We start from the raw sequence: 19,919 nt of genomic DNA, 5'->3' as shown, positions 1-19,919 counted from the left end.
ACGCTACTCCAGGAATATTCAACAGGCTTCGTTAAAAGCAGTTGTGCTAGTTGTGATAATGCTTCAATATTTTTTACACCACCACTTAAAGTGCTTCCAGTCTAACAATGAAAAGTGACAGTGAGACAAACTACAATGTAAGCTTACAAAGTTTCCTAAGGTTAAAGCTTCAGGCTGAACTGTCCTTGTGTGCGTCAACAAACAAGCAATGGCTGGCCAGACCGCAGCCACACTAAGTATACACTACAACCAGCTACAGATGCATTGGCACAAAAGTATCCTTGCCAGAGAACATCATGCAATGGTAACAAATAGAAATGACAACATGCAAAAGATTTCCCACATTAGCCACCTTGTCCATGAGCAGTGCTAATCCCAGGTTCAATCCTAGGGTTAATCTCTGACTTAATCACATGGCTAATCTTGTAAGCTTACACGAACGCCCTAACTGGTGAGGTATCCTGCACAAATAATGATAAATATGGCTCCCCCTCTGTAACAAGCTGTCTTTTGGTCAAATTTATTTTTTCTTTAGCACTTGTTCATCTCAAATGCTTTTTCTGCCTTCACTTTCTACCGAGTAGACTCTCGTAAGACAAAACCTGCAGGGACCAGGAAAAGGTGTTCCGTTTAACAGGAGTTTCGTTTTATAAGATATGAACAGGAGTGCAGAATTCAAGTACGAAACCAATCATATCGGAGGAAGCTGTTCTATTTGAGCAGCTGTTTGGAGATTTCCACTCACTGAGACTGCAGTGTACTCAATGCGGTAGTAGTTTTCTTTTTTTTTAGAAGGTTCACTCCCTCAGATCCCCTTAAAGGACGACGTCCACCGACGAATCGCCGCCACAGTTTCACACTACCGATTAAACTAGACGTCACGAGCCCCTGCGGAGAGTGCGTTTCACCATTAAGCGGACTTGCACAACAGAGTTGGGTTAGCACTAAACATAGCAGCATGGATTTTAGGACAGACGCGCGACCGCTGTTTATTTAACATATTAAAATAGGTACGTGATTGTGACTTTGGTAGCTCGAGAACAAGGAGCACATGTATTGACCTGACGGCGTGGCTACTGCCAGTGATAGATGCTCTCAAGTCCGACTTTGGCGTAGTTTGACGCAATTTCCCTTGATATTATCAGAATGGCACAGTAAATCTTATTTGGCGCAGTTGGCGCAGGAGTGGGATCTCTGAATACCATTAAACAACATTTATCATTATCATTATTAACAGTTAAGGCCTCACCGTATACAATTCATCAAAGGTTACAAAAGATAAAATAGCAAAAACTTGTAATTGTAGGTAGCAAACATTTGAATCTGCAATCTTAAAGCTACACATCACCCTATGTTTGAGTACAATTACGCAATACCTTGCAGACTGTCTCTACAGTTAGTGAGCAGCTACTTTACCTCATTAACAACCACCTGATTGCCGATTCCAAAAACGTCAGTTTCATTACTTTGTAATTGTGACTCGCACAAGCAACAACTTGTATTATTTTTTTTTCAACAAAAGCAGAAAACGATGAGAATTATTACTTTACCTCTTTGCCATCAAGATGTTCCCATCACAATTGGCATTTTGAAGCCAGAAAAACACAGAAGCGTTCTCGTCACTGAACAATTGAAATTTTTTTTTTCAACATTGCGAAACCCATAGGCTTCCTATGTGCAACTGCTGTTATCAGTTTAGGCATGCAACATATGATGTGATAACACACATGACACGATGATTTTCAAAGACACGGTCAGAACTTCAACACCACAAACCAGACAGATAGCCTGAAGTTTATTCCAAAACACTGACACACTCGGTGGCAGAACCAACGAGAACCTTATGTTTACAGTATCACAAATAAAGAAACCATGAGAGTTTTCAAGCTCCGATGGCACTGCTTCTTCAAATAAGAGACAGTACGAGTTTTCATTGAACTTCATTGAACTTTGAACTTGTGGCAGCCTGAGGCAAGAGCAACATTGTTGGACCTGGAAGGGAAGAGGCCGCTCCTGTGACAATGTCTCACCTGCTTCTGACAAATAGCGAGGCAGGGCGAAGGTGTTGTCCTTGCTTCCTGCTTGATCACAACAGCTGTTGGTGGTGGCGGGGTGGGTGGCATGGAAGGGGGCACCACGGTCAGCACCTCTTCCTTGATGGCCACCACTTCCGAGCTGCGGCACCAGCGCAGTGGCGCACTGTGCGGCGTGCACACGGCACTGCTCACCGACGGCGGTGGTGTTGGGGGTACAGGGTGCATGCGGAGAACCAGAGGTGGTGTGGTAGCACCTGCGGGTGGCATTGGCTCCGTCTTCACGGTCAACGGTTCGCAGCTGACCAGCGGGGGAGATGGTGAGAGCTGGACAAATAAAAACACAAGGAGATGGTTATAAGTGGTGTAGCACACAATGATAACATCATCAGTCTGACCAACCACCACAGTGCACAGGTGTGTTCCATATTTCACCAATTAAAGGTGTGCTGACACGATTCTGAGACATCGCAAAAGGGACATTTTTCGTTTCCTTGGTACGCAGTTTCCTTGGTATGCTTTCCACACACCAGAGTAAGCCAATGTATTTAAAACATTTTCTTTGATCTAGAAGTTTTTGTCGCTGAGCATCAGCATGTCAGCCTCATCTCTATGGACATTATCCCAACGAGTAGACAGAGTTTCACCGAGTTCGTGCACTCTGTGTCCAACATGAGCCTAAACCGCAGAAATCGCTGTCGAAGTCGCTGGAGACAATGTACTCATCATTGTTTATGTGTACTACGAGCGGACTACAAATATACTGCTAGTATTGGTGCATATGGCTGTCTTCCCGTGACGTCACACTGGCGTGACACATCACGAAGAAGCCACCCCCTGCATGCCGAAACGGAAAGTGTCCTTTTACAGTAGCGGTATTAAAGATGTACAGCCGCGGCCATGTTTGTTAAGAGCACGCGAGCTGTCGGTTGTTGCTCTGTGGCAAAAAACCTTGAGAGAGTACCTCGCTCTGCCGCGGTCAGCCTGACAACTAGACCACGCACGCTCCTGATGCACGACTTCAAAGCTCGAAAGCGCCTCAAGCTTTCGCGCCGCCGAGCAAAATGCGGCTGCTCGCGTGCTTTACACAGACGTCGCCACGGCTGTACACGATGCATTCCCATACGCCACAGTACTTTTTTTTAAATGTTCTTGACATTTGTGTTTTTATTTAGAGCAATGATCCCAAAATACTTAAAGTTAGTGTCGAAACTCCCTTAATGTGGTCCCAAGCTGGCTTTTGTGATTTTGAGGCTTGCTCCTGATAAGTGCATTAGCAGCTCTTCCTTTTATATGCATAACAAAAAAAAAAGAGCTCAGACTTTTGAGCTAGATAAAGAGACTTGAAAACTGTGTGTGATACTGTCATGAGTGCTTGTGCATATGTGTGCTGTTAGGTGGGGAAGCTAATGTTTTCAATAAATCCAGCTGTAAGTCTGCACACATTCCCCATGCAGTTTTATATCATATCCTTAGAACAATGTTGCCAAAAGCATTGGCACGCCATCTTTAATCTTTCTAGGATTCCTTTGCATCTATAACAGCCCAAGGAGGGCGCATCCCGTGACCACCAAAATGCGTGTTTGGCATTACATTTTCACATAGGTGAAAGTTTTCTGAGGCGTACAACGCTAAATGCTGGCCGTACACGTTCTATGAAATGGGATTTTATTATGCCAACTCGAAATATTCAAACGAAGCCTCATAGAGGGTGTTCTCTTTTTTAAATTTCTTATGTACAGTCGAACCCTACTTTACGCTTCAACGAAATTTCAGCTACAACAAAAAATTCTCGGTTCCCCGGACAGCAGTCCATAGGAGTCAATGCATATTCTTACCACAACAAACACTTTTTCTTCTGCTGTTCCACTTCAATGAAATCAGATGACACAATTCCAGGCTCAGATATTTAATGCCATGCATTAAACACAAACTAGAACATTTTCATGCATTTTCAGAACATAAAAATATGTCTACGAAGTCTCAAACGCACGTTGGCACCGCTAAAAACCGCCGCTGTTTACTAAGCATCACGGAGGAAGGAAAGGTAGGAGAGACCCTGACGTCATTCGTTGTGATGCCTCGATGAAGCCGGAAGTCGGCCATATTGATTGGGCAAATTCGCCTCTCCTGTTTACATCCGAATGTAAAGCAGAAGGCACGACTCTCTCTCCGGCTTGGAAAGCACGTGGGCTAGGCAGCGCGCGTGTCGTGACGTTCCGAAAGTAATGGTACGGGAGCTCAACACTCTGGGCCAATGCGACACCTGCGGCGAAATCATTCCGTTTGAGTATTACCAGCAAGTAACAGCTCGCCGACAACGAAGCAAGTACAAGAGACCGAGGGCTAGATGCAGTGACAACGGCGAGTGTTTTTACGTCATATATTCAGCAACTGTACAGACACCACGATCGGTCGTGTGCCTTCTTCCACGGTTGCATTGTGACACGAGGCCGACGCAGCACCCGGCCACTGTGCCCGTGTTCCGCGTGAAACTCACCGACGTCAGCATTCTACGACTGTGGTGACTTTGAGCACGGTGCAAGTGACACTTGAACGCGATTGCTCTAACGTCGAGATTACAATGCTGGGGGCGAGTAAACCAAGCGGAGCAGAAAATGTGTTTTATTATGCACATGCAAGTTGTTACTGTACACATACCAAACACGAAACCGCATGGAGGGCGACATGAAACCATGTGCACATGGTACTCATTGCGTCTCCCTGCGCACAAGAGTTTCGTCCGTTGCCACAAGCAGGAGCACTGCCCAACCGTCACTGACCTGCACGGCATTCGTCGTTGTTCCGCTTCGTCATGGTGCCCAACGCAATTTCCCTGAACACTTCAAATGCTTTGTTCGCGTCATGCGCCGCACAACAAATGTATATGCGCTGATTTTACGCACTGTTCAAGCCCTGTGGTGGACGAAAGGTTTTGTAAACGTTGCTAAGAATACGGTAACTGCCAGGAGAACACTGCGTAACCAATAGCGCGGCGCAGAGCACAAATATTGTCCCCCACGGCTCAGCACGAGACCTGCGGAGGCACACATGCCGCCGCCAGCCGTGGCCGCTCACTGCTAGACCAGCTACACTGCGCAACAAATAACCACAGCAACACCGCCATTGTGCCCAGTGAATATGGCCGCCATAATGTCATTTCCTCCACACTTTTCACATAGTGCGCCGGCTGGGCATGTCCTCTCCTACCTTTTCTTCCTCCGTGACTAAGCATGGTGGCCGCCATTGCTCGATAGCAATGGCAATAAGGCTGCCCTGCCTTTGCCACTGGCGTGCTTCTGAGCCGAAGACAATTCGAAGCCAAAGCATAGTTTTTTACACGCTGCTACTGGGTGCAATTTAGATACGATGCCTTTCCCAATGCCAGTTCTTTTAATTACTGTGTTTGCGTTGTTTGCGCCGGGTGGCACAAACAACGCAGTTAAAGTTGTTTGCGCCGCGTGGCGCATGTGTTTCACACGTAAGCCGCATTTCGGGTTACAACTACTGGGCGGTAGGCAGTGTTGTGCTCGTGAGCATTTATCGCCACTATCATCATCGTCATGGATAAAAAACGTTAGCGCCGGCGGCGACGACTGGCGCCAAGCCTTGGTGGCGGCACGCAAGGAGTAAGCTGGTCTTTTTCTTTGGTGGCGTTTGGCGTGAACGGCTGCCTTTCGCGGTGTGTCCCCGGTACACGGCACCGCGGGCCGTCTGCTGGGGGCCCACGTGGTGAGTCAGGCGATAGCAACATTGCCTTGTTTGTCATGTTGTTGAGTGTTGTTTAATGTGTAAGGATGTCTTAGCCTGTTGATCACGATTGATGTTATAATAATCCGGATGACAATATCGCCGTTTTTAAAAGTTGTTAAATAAAAATTTGTGTTGTTTGGTTTGGTTTGTCCCTGCTGAGTCTGCTGTGTACGTTCACTTCAAGAGTGTGGCGTGGCTCTCGCCATTTCGAGACCCCACAGCATTTAGCCAGTGTGGTCACTGGTAAGAGCGGCTGTCCGGCTGCATTGTCCACAGGATAAGTCCGCCGCTACTAGTTTATGATAAGAATAGCATAGAATACGGCATAATTCACCGCTCCACATACATGCTACACTTGCACCTTGGCGTTGTCGGATACCTTTTGATAGCGGACAGCTGCTGGTGTTAGCGTGTTAGTAAAACTGTCAGGTTCGTTCACAAAAGCCGTTGTGGCCATTGTTTCAGCGTGCTTTTCAACACGGTGTCACTATGGATGTGTGAGAATTTTGTGTAGATGCTGCCAGGAAAAAAGAGAAGGCAGCTAACACTTTTCAAATTTCGTAAATAAAAGTTCCCTTGCTTTGCTGGCTCAGGATGGCTATAGTTTTTCAATTTCACAACAAAGAAATTTTCACTTCAGCGAAATTTTCTCCGCGCCCCGTCAATTTTGTTGCAGCGAATTAAACTGTATTGGCAATAAAATCCCTTATTAGGGTTCATATATAGAGAGATTTTGAAAGTGTGCATGTTTAAGCCCAGTGGTAAGATGCTCACATTTGGTCTGAATCACTAAGAAATTTTATTTTGTTTCATACATTTAATTTTCTGCAGTAGTAGTTCTGACGTCACAGACGAATAAATGGATTGACAAACAGTTCTTCTGTTTAGTTGGCACAGAAATGCTTACACATTCAAAGTCAAATAAATATAAATGACACCTCTGAACCTTTTTGACAGAGGCAATTACACCAAGAAAGAAGGGGGAAGAGCAAACAGAAGAAGACATACTTTCATGAAGTCAGCTGTTGCCTTATACTGACAACGTCCAATGGCACAAGCCATTTAGTTCTAGCAAAGAAGAAAACCTAACGGAAATTTCATCGCCCTCACTCACCTGAGGAACTACAGGCACCACCGTCTTTGCAGGGAGTACCACAAGCTGTCCTTCGTCGTGAGGTAGCCGCACCGTCTGAGGCATCCCTGTCTGTCGCAAAGTGAAGTTTAACGTATGCGTCACCGATGCCGGGAAGGACATGGCACTGGTGGAGACTGGTGCAAGGGGTGGAGATGGTGTTTTCAACATCTGCATGTGAAAGAAGAAGCATGAATACCGTGGCTATTCTCGTCAGTTCAGTGGAGTTCAACACGAAACCTGTGACAAAGCTTTGCTATGTTCACCAAAAGAACAGCACTCTTTTAAATAATTAGCCTGGAATTAAGATAACTGCCACCAGAGTGAAGCTGCTGTGACTAAATTACTAGAATTTCAGTGACAAAATGTGAATGTGGCTTTCCTATAGGCCGAAACAGATGAAAATTTGTTGAGAAACAGAAAGAAACCATTCTTGCCCCTAACTTTCAGAAAACATTGCATGACTCTGTCACCAAATTATACACCGATGTAGTAATTGAACCCTCAAGCATTTACATTTGATTTGTTTCTTTTGATATCTACAGGCACCCTTTTATTATTATACCGGAAAACTCAAATTGAAGCACAAAGGAATCCAAAATAAGCAAACCTGTGGTGGTGTAGTTCTTTCGTTCATGATTTTTTCTATGCAGGGCTTTTCATCTGCAATTCCTAAAAGCAGAAGAAAAGAAAAATTAATAGAAACTCGGTAAATTGTACACATAAGACTATCACTTCAAAGAAGAAAGCCAGAACAAGCTACAATACAGAAATATACGGTAATTTTCACAAGCTATGAGCTAATAATTTGTGCATGGTGCTGAAGCATTTCAAATCCCGCTTTAGTTCACTGTTAACACACAAGACGGATTCATAATTCAATAGACGTGAAATGTTAAGCACATAGTCTAACAATGAGAAAATGTCAACCTGCCCCCACAAACCATTAGAGCTAAGTAAAGGAATATGATTTTGGTTAACAGCACAAATATGATTAAAAAAAAAAAAAAAGGTTCACTTACTGATTATATGGTCTTCGATCTTTACATCCATCCCCATGTTTATGTGGTCGAAAAAGTGTGCCCCTTCGGAAACCTTCTTGGCCAGTTCACCGCCTGCACCTTCCGGAGGCAGGTTGGAATAGTTGTGGTCACCTGCGGGTGTGCTGCGATGGTGCAGGTCACCACAGCCAGAGATGGCCAAGTCAATGCCCCCTTCAGAGCCACTGGGACTAGAACCGTCCTCTCTGGCTTCGCACTCTGGAGTCGGCAAAGTCCCCACCGTTTCTACGACGACGGCAACGTCCAGGGGCTCTTCCTGTTGGGTGATGCCATGGTCTTCGGTGCCCTCCTCCTCGCCTTCTTCCCCTACCACCACGAGCGCAACTCGCGACTGTTCCACCGAGGCGTCTTCATCCTCGGACGCTGCCAGTGCTGCAACACCAGGAGAGCCATCACCCAAGCTGAGCAGGACCTCTGACGATACGCAGCCATCGGGGCTCGTGATGGTCGAGGAAGGGTAGTCGAGCGACACAAACACGCTGGTAGGCAAATGCTCGGCCCCGTACGACGTCACAGTGGACGACGGTCCGACGTGGAATGTGCTGCCTCCGAAAGAGCTGCTTCCGCTTTCCCCCGCACGATGCAGCAAGGACGGTGTTGAGGACGATGTGCCACCGTCTCCCTCATCCCCTGACGATGAGGAATTTTTGGGGGGGCTCGCTGGTGTTGGACCCCGACCCCCTCCAACTGTGTGGGGGCTCCCACCTGGCAATCCTCCACTATTGCCTCCAGGGTTGTTTCCACCGGCACCTGGACGCACTGCGAACGTGCGCACTGCATTGTTGCCTGGAGCAGCACCCCTAAACATCTGCGCACGTGCAGCGAACTGGCCGTCGGCAAAGGAGCCAGGCCCAGCGGGCCGTTGGCCTTGCACAATGCGTCGAACTAGCATGCCTTGTTGAGGTACATATTGGCTTTGCTGAAGCATAATGTGCTGTTGTTGCTGTGACTGCTGCTGCTGCTGCTGTTGTTGCTGTTGCTGCTGTTGTTGCCGCAAATGTTGCATGTACTGCATTCTAGGTTGCTGCTGCTGCTGCTGCAACTGCTGCTGCTGCATCCCGGAGTTCCTTGTAAAGCTTGCTGATGAGGTTGGCAGGCCCATCATACCTTGGCTCACACGAACCATTTGTGTCCGAACCTGCATTTGCGAACTGCCATCGCTGCTATCTGAAGCAAATGTGTCTGTCAGGGTCATTGTTTGTCCCTGACCAGCAAATGTAGACGAGACAGGGCTCCCGACGGGTGATGCCACTACACCCTGGTATACAGATGTGGCCACATAATGTGGGCTCTCGGAAGACCGTGGAGTTGTGTCAGGAGCACTGGACATGGGCTGGGCCCCACCCATTCCACCAAAGCTATCGACGCTGCCACGAGACGAATTAGAGTTGCTCGCTGGGCTGCCAACAGAGCCAGCTCGAAGGTACTGAAGAATGCTTTCCTGTTTGGACAGTGGTGGTGTCTGTCCACTATTGTCCTGCGAGACGCACCCTCTTCCTGGTGACGGCTCGCCGATGGAAGGGCGCCCTTCGTCGGTCCGGGGGCTTGGAGACTCTGAGGGAGTCTTGGAAACTCTCGATAGCAGGTCGGACAGGCTTTCAGCAGATCGTTCACCATCGCCTCTCCCATCATCTTGCCCTTGTGCCGGTACTGCAGGAGAGCGTTGAGGAAGACTGGACGAGCTGGACGGTGTCCCAGGCGAGAAGTGTCGCTCCATAGGGGATGATCGTGGGTCCGGCGACTGCAGAGCTGGCTGTGAGTTTGGGCGCGACAGTGATGGGGGCGTGCGCGATGGATCTGGACTTCCGCTGCTTTCAGGCTGCATGCCACTGTGGCTTGGTGAAATAGCTGGTGAAGGTGGTGGCTTTCGGAGGTGGTCTGGATACGGTGGCGGAGGCCTCATCATGGGGTGAACGCCTCCAGTACGCTGCAGGTAAGGATGGCCTGGCGGATGCTGACTGACTGGATCCCCACCTAAAACACAGCAACAAACAATCCAACTTACCAACATGTCATGCTTTATACCTAGAATGCCCGTTGTTTAAGAGAAGAAAACAGAATGTGTCAGCAGGAGCGAAGCAGACCTAAGCTCCAATCAACTATGCCCTAAATGATTATACCAAAAACCACCCACTTCAATGACAGATAAGTGCCTTCTTTTATCACTACCCAAATTTAAAAGGAAAACAAATACACAAAAGAAATAAAAATTCTTGACGGACTCGAAAATGTCTTGCAGCAATTAATTCATGAGGTTCTCCGAGGTCAATTGATGATTACTTGGAAAAGTGGTTAAGGAACTTTTGTAGGTACAACATAAAAAGAAAGAGGTGAGCGAAAAAACAACTTGAGGGGAGATGCTACTTGAAGACACTTTTTTTAATATTCACCCTAGAGCAATGAAACTTGAGCTGTTTATGGAACTTTTTATGTTGATTTCAAATATATAATTAGTTTTCTTGCAAGTTACACACTTATAGCTCTGCAACATGACAAAGTGAAAACCTTCACCCTTTTGCCCCCCTCTTCTCATTCCTAAACTTCTGTAATTTTTTTACCATTAATAGCTCATAATGCTTCAAATGAAGTGTAGAGTGCAAAGAACTAATTAGGAAGCACATATAAAATATGTAATATGCGTGAAAAAATAATAGACGTAAAAAGTCCACATTTCACCTACCCTAGTGAAGGTATACATACAATTTTTATTATACAATAAAGTATTAAAATTTAAACTAGATAATTGCATTTGTCATACTTTGGAAAAAATTTTGGCAAAATTTCGTGCAGATCCGAGCAGTAGAAGTGCCCGAAAAAGGAGGGGCACATTGGAAAAAATGGCACAATTTGTGTTTTGAGAAAAACGAGTTTTAATGTTAAAATTGAGTTTTTACTTATGAAAGGTATCATTAAATCAGATGAAATTTGCACACCAAAAAGAACAATCCTTCTTGTAGTGGCCACTGCGACTAAAGTACGCCAGCACCATGAGTTTGTCCCTCTTGGCTTTTTTTGAGCCGACTCCTCACAGACATTTCGCTCACAGACAGAGCCATGAAACACTTGCCAAACTTCCGCTCTATCTGGCAGAGCCTTGTGCCAACTGCAAGCTGCGAGAAGAAATTCAACAGGACTGCAAAATCCAAACTAAGTCCAGTGTCATGCCATTTTGCAGCCATGCTTGTGCCACATACCGTCGTACATAATGGCAATGTCGTCCCTGCTAAGTTCTCTCACTGCGAGCTCTTTCAACCTCTCAAGATTGGCTCTGACGTCATCCGTTGCCGCATCACGAACTTTCCGGTGGATGGGTGTAAATGACTTTCGATGCATTGGTTTTTGCAAGCCAACAACTGCCGCAAATCGGATCAGCTGCTCATATAGCCTATTCCTACAAAGCGCGCCACACAACGGCTTTCACTTGCGAGCAATGCCTTTTTTCAGCCATAAGAGAGATAATTACACGAGAAAAGCATTGTTTAGCTGTGCTGCTCGACAAGACATGGACCCTGCAAATAGGTTTCACAGCACATACAGGCGCGTAGCGGCCAATGGCGGTCCCTGAAAAACACGCCGAAGAGTGCTTCTTTTTATTATTTCTTGCGCTGCATCAGCGAGAGAAACTGTTAGTATTTGAAGAGTGAGGCTCAACTTTTCGACTCATGCGATCAACAATGGCGAGCGGCGGCACATTATCGGGGGCAAGGTACTCGAAGACTGATTATTTTCCCCCTTTTAACAGGCACCCTGTGCTCTTTAGATGCAATTTTAAAGCATTTCCAGTTAAGTCTGGACCTGTAATATTTTTTTCATAACAGTAGAGGTACTAATCTTATCAAAACAGGCTAAAACAAAAAATCGATAATTTGGAAAAAAACTGACCCGCATTTCCCCTTAACAACTAGTCGTGACCAAACCAACAACTTTCGAAGGTTTGCCTGTTCGGTCTCGACCAATGGCAATGTTGCTTTTTGGTGTACCGTGATTCCTTACTCTTAATGTCATAAGTACTTTTAATACCATTTAAAACTACGTATGAGGTGCTCTATGTCTTTCTTGGCTTCATTTTCTGTTGCCATCATCAAATGTCGCAGCTGTCACAAGAGATCTTGACCAATTAAGTGAAATTACTGATCCCACCAATCTTAAAATACATTTAGAAGTGTGGCAGCTTGGACTAGTTGGTATGGTCTTTTGTGTCCATCTTGTCTCTGTGTCGTCTTGTTCTCGTGCTATAGCTATCGTCATTAGAATACAGTCGAGCCCACATATAACGGCCCCACTTAAAACGAACTTTCGCTTAAAACGAACAATATCCGCGTGACCGTCAAAATATACATTGGTTCAATGGCACAAAATCGCACTTACAACGAACCTCTCAGAGCGCTGCTGATCGCTTACAGCGAACGGAGTCAGCGGTCTGCCGACTTCCAGGGAAACCAATTTCGACCATCGATAAGGCATCGGCGAGGTGCCCATACATTCTTAATGTAAAATGCCGACCCTGCCTCCGTGCCCCTCTAGTTGCCGCTCTCCCCGACCGTTTTTTGTTACGCACCCCTCCATCCTTTGTCCCCCCCCCCGCTAGCCTGAGTACTCCGCATCGCCAGACGAGGCCCGTGTTTTCACACTGCCACCAATCTTTCGAAGACCAGTCGGCCTTCAACCCTGTTTTTGATCGCTGGTACTGTCGTCGGCGTCGCCGGCCTGGAGTGACCAGGCCATTTGACAACATTGTCAGCCACTGACTGTATCTGATAGTCTGCGTCTAGTGCACGCGCGTACGCTACCCCATCGACTCTGATAATTTGCGATTAGTTTCGTGTTTAGGACTTGTTTTTGCTCACTTCGCAATCGACTGAGCATGCCTTCCGCGCGCATGCGGAAGCGCGAAAACTACTGGTAATTTGCGCGAACGAATCGCGAAATATCGAAGTTCGTGAGGCCACGCAAACCCGCCGGCGCAACGAAACAATTTTTTGGCAACGGCCGCCGATTCTTCGAACACCGCCACGCGCACCGATTCAGGTGGCCATGCACTCTTTTCAAGTTTTTCTACGTGCGAGTTTCGTGGACCTTTCAAGCAAGCTACTCAACCTGCCTCCTTCCCGTGTGTTTTGGTTTTCAAGGTCGCCCTCCCGCCGCATCCTTCCCTCTCTTTATCGCAACTCCTTGCCCTTCTCTCGCAAGTCTGCTCTCCTCTCTTGATCACAACCCCTTCGCCCGTCTCTACCGCTCTGCGACACCCACCACGCTGGCTCGAATTAGTATCGTTTTCGAACTGGAAACGGGCCTAGAGCTGTTCTACGCGCTCTGGCATGTGTGTCGCGTGTGTGCGTCTTGCTCGCTCTTGGTGTGCGTGTGTGGTCATGATGGCTGACGGGAGGACTAGCACGCTTTTTCGTGCCGCTCAACAAAACGTCGAAACTGTGACCGCTTGGCTTGAGCGTAATCAGCGCTTCAGGGGCCAGGTTGCGGAGCGCTTGCTCATAGCTGTTGACTACCTGGCAGCCAACTTGCCGCCTCGGGAATCCCTATATTCAGCTGTGGAGATGGTGAATATTTCGTGGGCGGCGGTGACGACTACATGCGCGCGAAACTGTTTTCGCGAGGCCGACTACGTCGACATCGGGCCCGATGCCGAGCCTGAAGCTGAACTGCGGCGGCGATTTGTGGCCACGCGTCGTCGACTCCGACCTGGGAGAGCGGGTGGGACTTCTGTTGCGATGGTTTAATTACGGCCGATGATGATGCCGACACTGCAGAACTGTGCACGGATTGGGACATTGCGAATTAAGTACGTCGTGAGAGCGATTTAGAGGAATCAGATTGCGAGAACGACGAAACTTTGGAGCCAGTGCCTCATGCAGCTTATGCCGCGGGCCTCGGCGAACGAGCACCCTGCGGTTTTAAATGATTTCGAGACCGCCCTTATCGCTTCTGCTTTTCGAAACACGTGCATCGCGGACTTTTGGGGGCAAAAAAAGTTAGTGTTTTCACTCACAATTTTTTTAAAAGCTGTGTTTCATTTACTAAGAACTTCGGGATACAGCGAACAGATGCCGCGTCACGCTCAGGTTTGTTATAAGCGGACTCGACTGTATGTCAAATTACACTGACATGCTCCCACTTTTTGCACCATACTGTGACAGGGACACTGTAACTTTATTTTCTTATAAAACAAAAGCATAACCATTAAAGCTTTTCTCTATAATAAAATGTTGATATAGTGATATAAAGTCCCCCTTTTACTTCATCTAGGCTATACTGTACAAAAAAGAATTTTCATTGCCACTATTGCAATGAGCTAATGGCTGCAGAGCACTGGTACACCCCAGACAAAAAATGCACGAACTGGCCCAGCTGTTTGAAGCAGGCTTGCATACCTTGGCGGCTGAGGTAGCGAGGTATTGGCAGGTTTCCGGGAAAGCGTGGATGCAGCACAACCTGTTGGCCCTCGTGCTGCGGGAAAGGAGGCCTGGCTCCCATGTGGGGGACCATGCGCACACCATGACTGACCGGAGGGCCTGCCGAACCGTCCTCTCGCTTCATCAGCATCTGCGGCATTTGCTGCTGCTGCTGCTGTTGCATCTGTTGCTGCATTTGCTGCTGCTGTTGCTGCTGCTGCATCTGTTGCTGCATCTGTTGTTGCATCTGTTGCTGCTGCTGTTGCATCTGTTGCTGCTGCTGTTGCATCTGTTGTTGCTGTTGCATCTGTTGCTGCTGCTGCTGGTGTTGTAGCTGCTGTTGATGCTGTTGCTGTAGCTGCTGCTGCTGCTGCTGCTGTTGTTGTTGTTGTTGCTGCTGCTGCTGTTGTTGCTGTAGCTGCTGTTGCAAGTGCTGTTGCTGCTGCAAATGCTGCTGTTGATGGTGCTGTTGCTGCTGTGACTGCTGATGTTGGAAGTCATCGAGATCTCCTGCGCAACAAAACAACACATAGCCTATATAGACTGCGCTGCATAGTCACTAGGGCACCTGAAATCGCGAGCTGTCAAAATAGCCAAATACACTAGTACCTAGTTAACATGAAGTTGTAAATACTGGAAAACTAGAAAGCAAACATAATTTTGTCACCATGCTACAGCATGCCCAATGTCTTGTTCTGCGATGATAGGTGATACTAGTTTTGGTATCAACTTTGAAGTAAGATGGGTTCACGTACAATGATGTATATATGGTATGTTGAAATCTATCAGAGCACCTTCTGCTTATTAAACTCAAACCTCACTATAACAAAATTGCATCTTACACAAGAATAAGTTTGTTATATATGAAATTCGTTATAAAGGTATATTCCTAACACTGTATCTATCCCAAGGCTATTTTTCATTTACTTTGTTATAGCCAATATTTCATTATCTCTGCGTTCACTATATCGAGGTCTAAGTGTATTACAGTAAAACCCCATTAATTCGGACTTTACGGGACCAGAGAGCATGTACGACTTAACCGAGGGTACGAATTAACCCAGGGTACATACAAAACACTTGAAAAATGTCTCCTAGACCATCAGACTTTTATTTCTTAAAAAAAGTCTGCGATCATAGTATGCTTCATGGACGCAATATGCGACGAAGTCACAATTTCGCAAAAATTCCGCAGGTGGCTTAATCTGTGCACACTGTCCGTGGAAAGCATGCATATGTCCTCCAAAACGGCCAATGAATGCGCAACCTCTGTCATAGTGTATCGTGAATGCTCGTCAGCATCACTTACGTTCTTGTCAGCAGATTCCCCTATGCTGTCCGAGACTTCAACGACTATATCGCTGTCGGTCATTGTGCCGGCTACGGCAACATCGCTGTCAATTGCAAACTAATCGCCAAGGGCCACATCAGCTGGCACGATGCTCACATAGCGGCCGTCTTGCTCTTCGCCGGTTACCTCATTGGCCCCCACACCCGCATAAGCAGCGTCGTGCACGAAGCCGCTATGCTTAAAGCAGTTTGAGACTACTGCAGGGGGTGTGTTGTTCCACACGTATGCCAGCACGTGGATTGCGCTTAGCAGGCTTACTTCGTACTGCTTGCCTGAATCCATGCAGAGCAACATCCACTCGAGTACCTGCCGTCGATAGCGACATTTCACGAACTGTATGATTCCCCCGTTCATCGTCTGCAGGGAAGCCGTTGTGTTCGGAAGCAGGAATAGCAGTTCAATGTTCTCGAGCCCTGACACCTTCGTGTGCGCACTACAGTTGTCCAGCACGAACAACATGTTCTGAGCCTTAGCCGCAAAGCGGCGGTCGAGCTGACGCAGCCAGGCTTGAAAGAGTTCGGCAGTTCTACAAGTCTTTTTGTTGAACCAGTAGTCGACAGGCAGCTGCTTAATATTCTTGAAACATCTTGGCTTCACAACCTTCCCGATCACGAGCAGCGGCAGCCGCTCTGTGCCAGTCATGCTAGCAGCCAGAAGAACTGTCACGTGCTCTTCACTTCATTTTTCACCGACGCACAAGTCCCCCATAAATGCGATTGTCTTCTCAGGCAGAGCCTTATGGAACAGCGCTGTCTCATCAGCGTTGAAAATGTTGCACGGCTCGTATGTAGAAAGGCGCGCGGATAGTCCAGACCGCCAGTCCTGCACAACACTTTTGTCAACCGCACCTCTTTCACCACACACATTGCGGAACACCAGCTCGTGTCGCTCCTTGAAACGGTCGAACCAGCCTTTCGATGCATTGAAGGTGTCGATGTTCATGGCCACCGCGAACTTCTCTGCTTATGCGCAGATAAGGAGGCCGCTCAAGCGCAGATGTGCATCGTGTGAGACAGCAATCCAGTATAACAGCACTTCTTCTAGCTTGGGATGCACTGCCGTTCGAAGCCTCTTCCTCTGGTCGCCAAACATGTCCCCGTCATATGCTTGCATAATCTGCTTTTCGTTCTTCACTTAAGTGCTTAGCGTGCTTTTCTTCACATTGAACTTTTGCATCCCTTCTTTTCGAGATGATGCCGCTTGCAACGCCTTTAATATTTTCACCTTCGCAGCCAAATCCTTTGCTTTGTACTTCGCCCTCTTCGCTACAGGAGTTGGGGCGGATGGGGCAGCAGGAGACTGAACAGAAGCCATCCCAACGTGGCTCGCGCAGTGGTCGCGCATGCGCGCAAGACGTAGACAACACAAACACACACACACAAAAATGCACGGTAACAAAAACGAAATAAAAACCGGCGAACTTTTCAAAAAACATCCAACAGTAAGACTGCAGATAGCACTAATCATGTACAGATAAATTCTTTTAGGCACACTAGAGGTGAGTAATCTAACTCAACCGTCACGCAAACGTGTTCGACGCACAAGAAAAAGGAAAAGCCAAATCCGTGGGTTGCCCGTTGCTGATGACTAGAGGCCGGATTTTCAAGCACTAAAAAACTACCGCGTGCGTGCGTGCGCTGCGTGTGTGTGTGTGTGTGTGTGTTTTTTGGTGCCTCCGAGATGTACTACCCATGGACAAAGTTTTGATTAGGTGCGCCGTCGATTTGACCGAAAGAATCCGCTGCTGCTTCCCGTCGTGACTCGACTGCAGTCGGGCGTTCAAATTAGCCAAAGCACGGCTGAATTCGTTCGAATTAATGAGAGTTTTCAGTCATAGAACAATGTACATTTTAGATGGGACCAGACGTCGTGGCCGAATAAACCGAAATTCCAAATTAACGGGGGTCGAATTAACAAGATTTCACTGTATATGCCACTGTTAAAAGCACAATACCTTGGACAAGGGGGATGTAAAATTGTTGACGAATGCCTGCTTTCTCCATTTCTTTCAATAAGGCAACCTTTACAGCATCAGCGCCTTGATATCTCAGGCAGTGCCATCCTTGCACCACTCATGCTCTAGTTGTCCGCACCACACTGACAACAAATAAATCCACGTCGCGTGCATTAGAAAAAAGTTAAATAATAATGTAAATCTCACCCCTGATTATAAATCGACCTGCATCAAGTGTACTACATATTGCCCTGCTTCTCTGCATGTTCCAGAGGAACATGCAGGGAAGCAGGGCCTCTGTTTCTCTGGAACATGTCATGCAGAGACATGTTCCTCTACATGACACACCAGTGTTGCCTCACAAAATTGTGATTCCACCGCACTGTGACTTTATGGTGAGCAAAAGTGCCTGCTTTGGAGTAGTCAAAACAGCTTTGTGCGAAACTTCTGAAACAGCTCGATGTCCACTCTCCGTCGAGATGTCCTCAATTTGACAAGAAAATTTAAGACACAAGGCGATGAAGACAGGGCACATATAGGAAATAGTTCACTGCCACTGAAAATTTACACTTAGCCAAATTTCGCAAAACCAGCTAGTACAAGTTAATGAGCTATTACTCTATCAAAGTCTGAAATTGAGATTATCATGCTCTGTTTCATTAATCATAATATTACAGTAGTTAAACTTGAAAATAGGGGTGAGTGAATATACAGACTTTTGAACATTCCTCGAATGGCGCTAGCCATTCAATTGGATTCGCACCAGAATTTTACTATTCGAAACATTTGGACTTCTCGAAGACAAATGGCGTCACATAAAAATGAAGGCGGCCCCTTCAAAATTTTGATATGCTACACCCCATCACACCCTCGTATTGCAGCGAAGCTGCCTTTCAAAATCTGTTACAGTTGCAAACGCGTTGACTCAAGAAAATGCTGGTTCCGACATGGCGATGATGACGCAGCAGAGCGGGGACTTCAATTAATGCTGTTTGGGACATGAAATTTGGGTAGGATGCCTACCAAATCAGTTCGGCCTGTAAAATTTTGGAAGATAATAATTAATTGATATGTGGGGTTTAATGTCCCGAAACCACCATATGATTATGAGAAACCACCATATGATTATGAGAGACGGCGTAGTGAAGATCTTCGGAAGTTCGACCACCTGGGGTTCTCTAACGTGCACCTTTATCCGAGTACATAGGCCTACAACATTTCCGCCTCCATCGAAAATGCAGCCACAGCAACCGGGATTCGATCCTGCGACCTGCGGGTCAGAAGCCGAGTACCTTAGCCACTAGACCACTGCAGCGGGGCACCTTTTCCTTTCTACAAACGAGTTCTGCAAAATCCTGCAAGGTGGCAGAAGAATTACTAAAGGGAAAGAAGACAACCACCAGTTTGTAGCACAAAGCCACAAGGAAATCCATAAGGATCTCCTTGTGGCTTCGTGGTCCTGGTTCAGGGTACTAGTCTCAAAAGCTTCCTTTCTTTCCAAGAACAGGACCTCGAGGCAGGACAAATTTTTCGTGAACTATGAAGGTTTTCTTTCTGCTAAATTGGTAAGGATTTCCTCGTGGCTTTGTGCCACAAACCAGTGGTTTTCTTTCCCTTTCTTGAGCCTTTTCCTCTGATGCGTAAAAAGTGTTGTGACACCACATTAGCTGTACCAAACTATGTATAAATACAATTCCGCCTCGTCCTTCTTGAGACAACTAGGGAACATGATCCCTCCAGCACTGCACTGATCTAGCTATAGTAAACACTTCCATGGTTATATATCATAAGAATGTGCATATAGATCTTCTGCTATCTTCTTTCTGTAAATTCACTTCAAAGTATTGGAAAAATATTCACAGATATTTCACAACTATTCGAAAAATATTCGATTTGATTATTATTCGGAATTTAATATTCGAATACGGTTTGCACCCAAAATTTTGACATTCGCACAGCCCTCCTAAAAAAGCCAATTGAGACAATATGTTATGTAATCATCAGACTCTGCCCAAGTAGCGCTGCGAAAAACGCCACCACCGATGCTTTCATTGTCGCCCTGGCCATAACTGGGTAGTGCAAGGAGAGCCGGCCACAAGCGAGTGTGCATAGGTTGCAATAGAAGCCCTTGGTGTTGAGGCGCGTTTTCCTGAAAATTAAGAGCCTGGAAGGTTTCTTCCATCAATCCACCTGCGCTTAAGAAAAGTAGCAAGCTCATTAAAGCGAAC

General features: G+C 46.7%; 1 protein-coding gene across 7 annotated transcripts in view; it reads right to left on the bottom strand.

Moving 5' to 3' along the window:
- Positions 1–19,919, bottom strand: part of LOC119172383 (uncharacterized) — a 296,020-nt gene that overhangs the window by 85,258 nt on the left and 190,843 nt on the right. For all 7 annotated transcript variants that reach the window (XM_075893680.1, XM_075893684.1, XM_037423449.2 and 4 more), the window contains 5 exons: positions 14,366–14,896; positions 7,941–9,953; positions 7,529–7,590; positions 6,901–7,089; positions 2,031–2,360 (listed from right to left, as the gene is read on the bottom strand). In XM_075893680.1, the coding sequence (XP_075749795.1) occupies positions 2,031–2,360; positions 6,901–7,089; positions 7,529–7,590; positions 7,941–9,953; positions 14,366–14,896 (3,125 nt within the window). The remainder of the gene's footprint in view (positions 1–2,030; positions 2,361–6,900; positions 7,090–7,528; positions 7,591–7,940; positions 9,954–14,365; positions 14,897–19,919) is intronic.

The sequence above is a fragment of the Rhipicephalus microplus genome, chromosome 4 (assembly GCF_043290135.1).
Source record: "Rhipicephalus microplus isolate Deutch F79 chromosome 4, USDA_Rmic, whole genome shotgun sequence".
Classification (NCBI taxonomy): Eukaryota; Metazoa; Arthropoda; class Arachnida; order Ixodida; family Ixodidae; genus Rhipicephalus; species Rhipicephalus microplus.
Note: the sequence above shows the minus strand (reverse complement) of the source record. Positions and strands in the feature narration are given on the sequence as shown.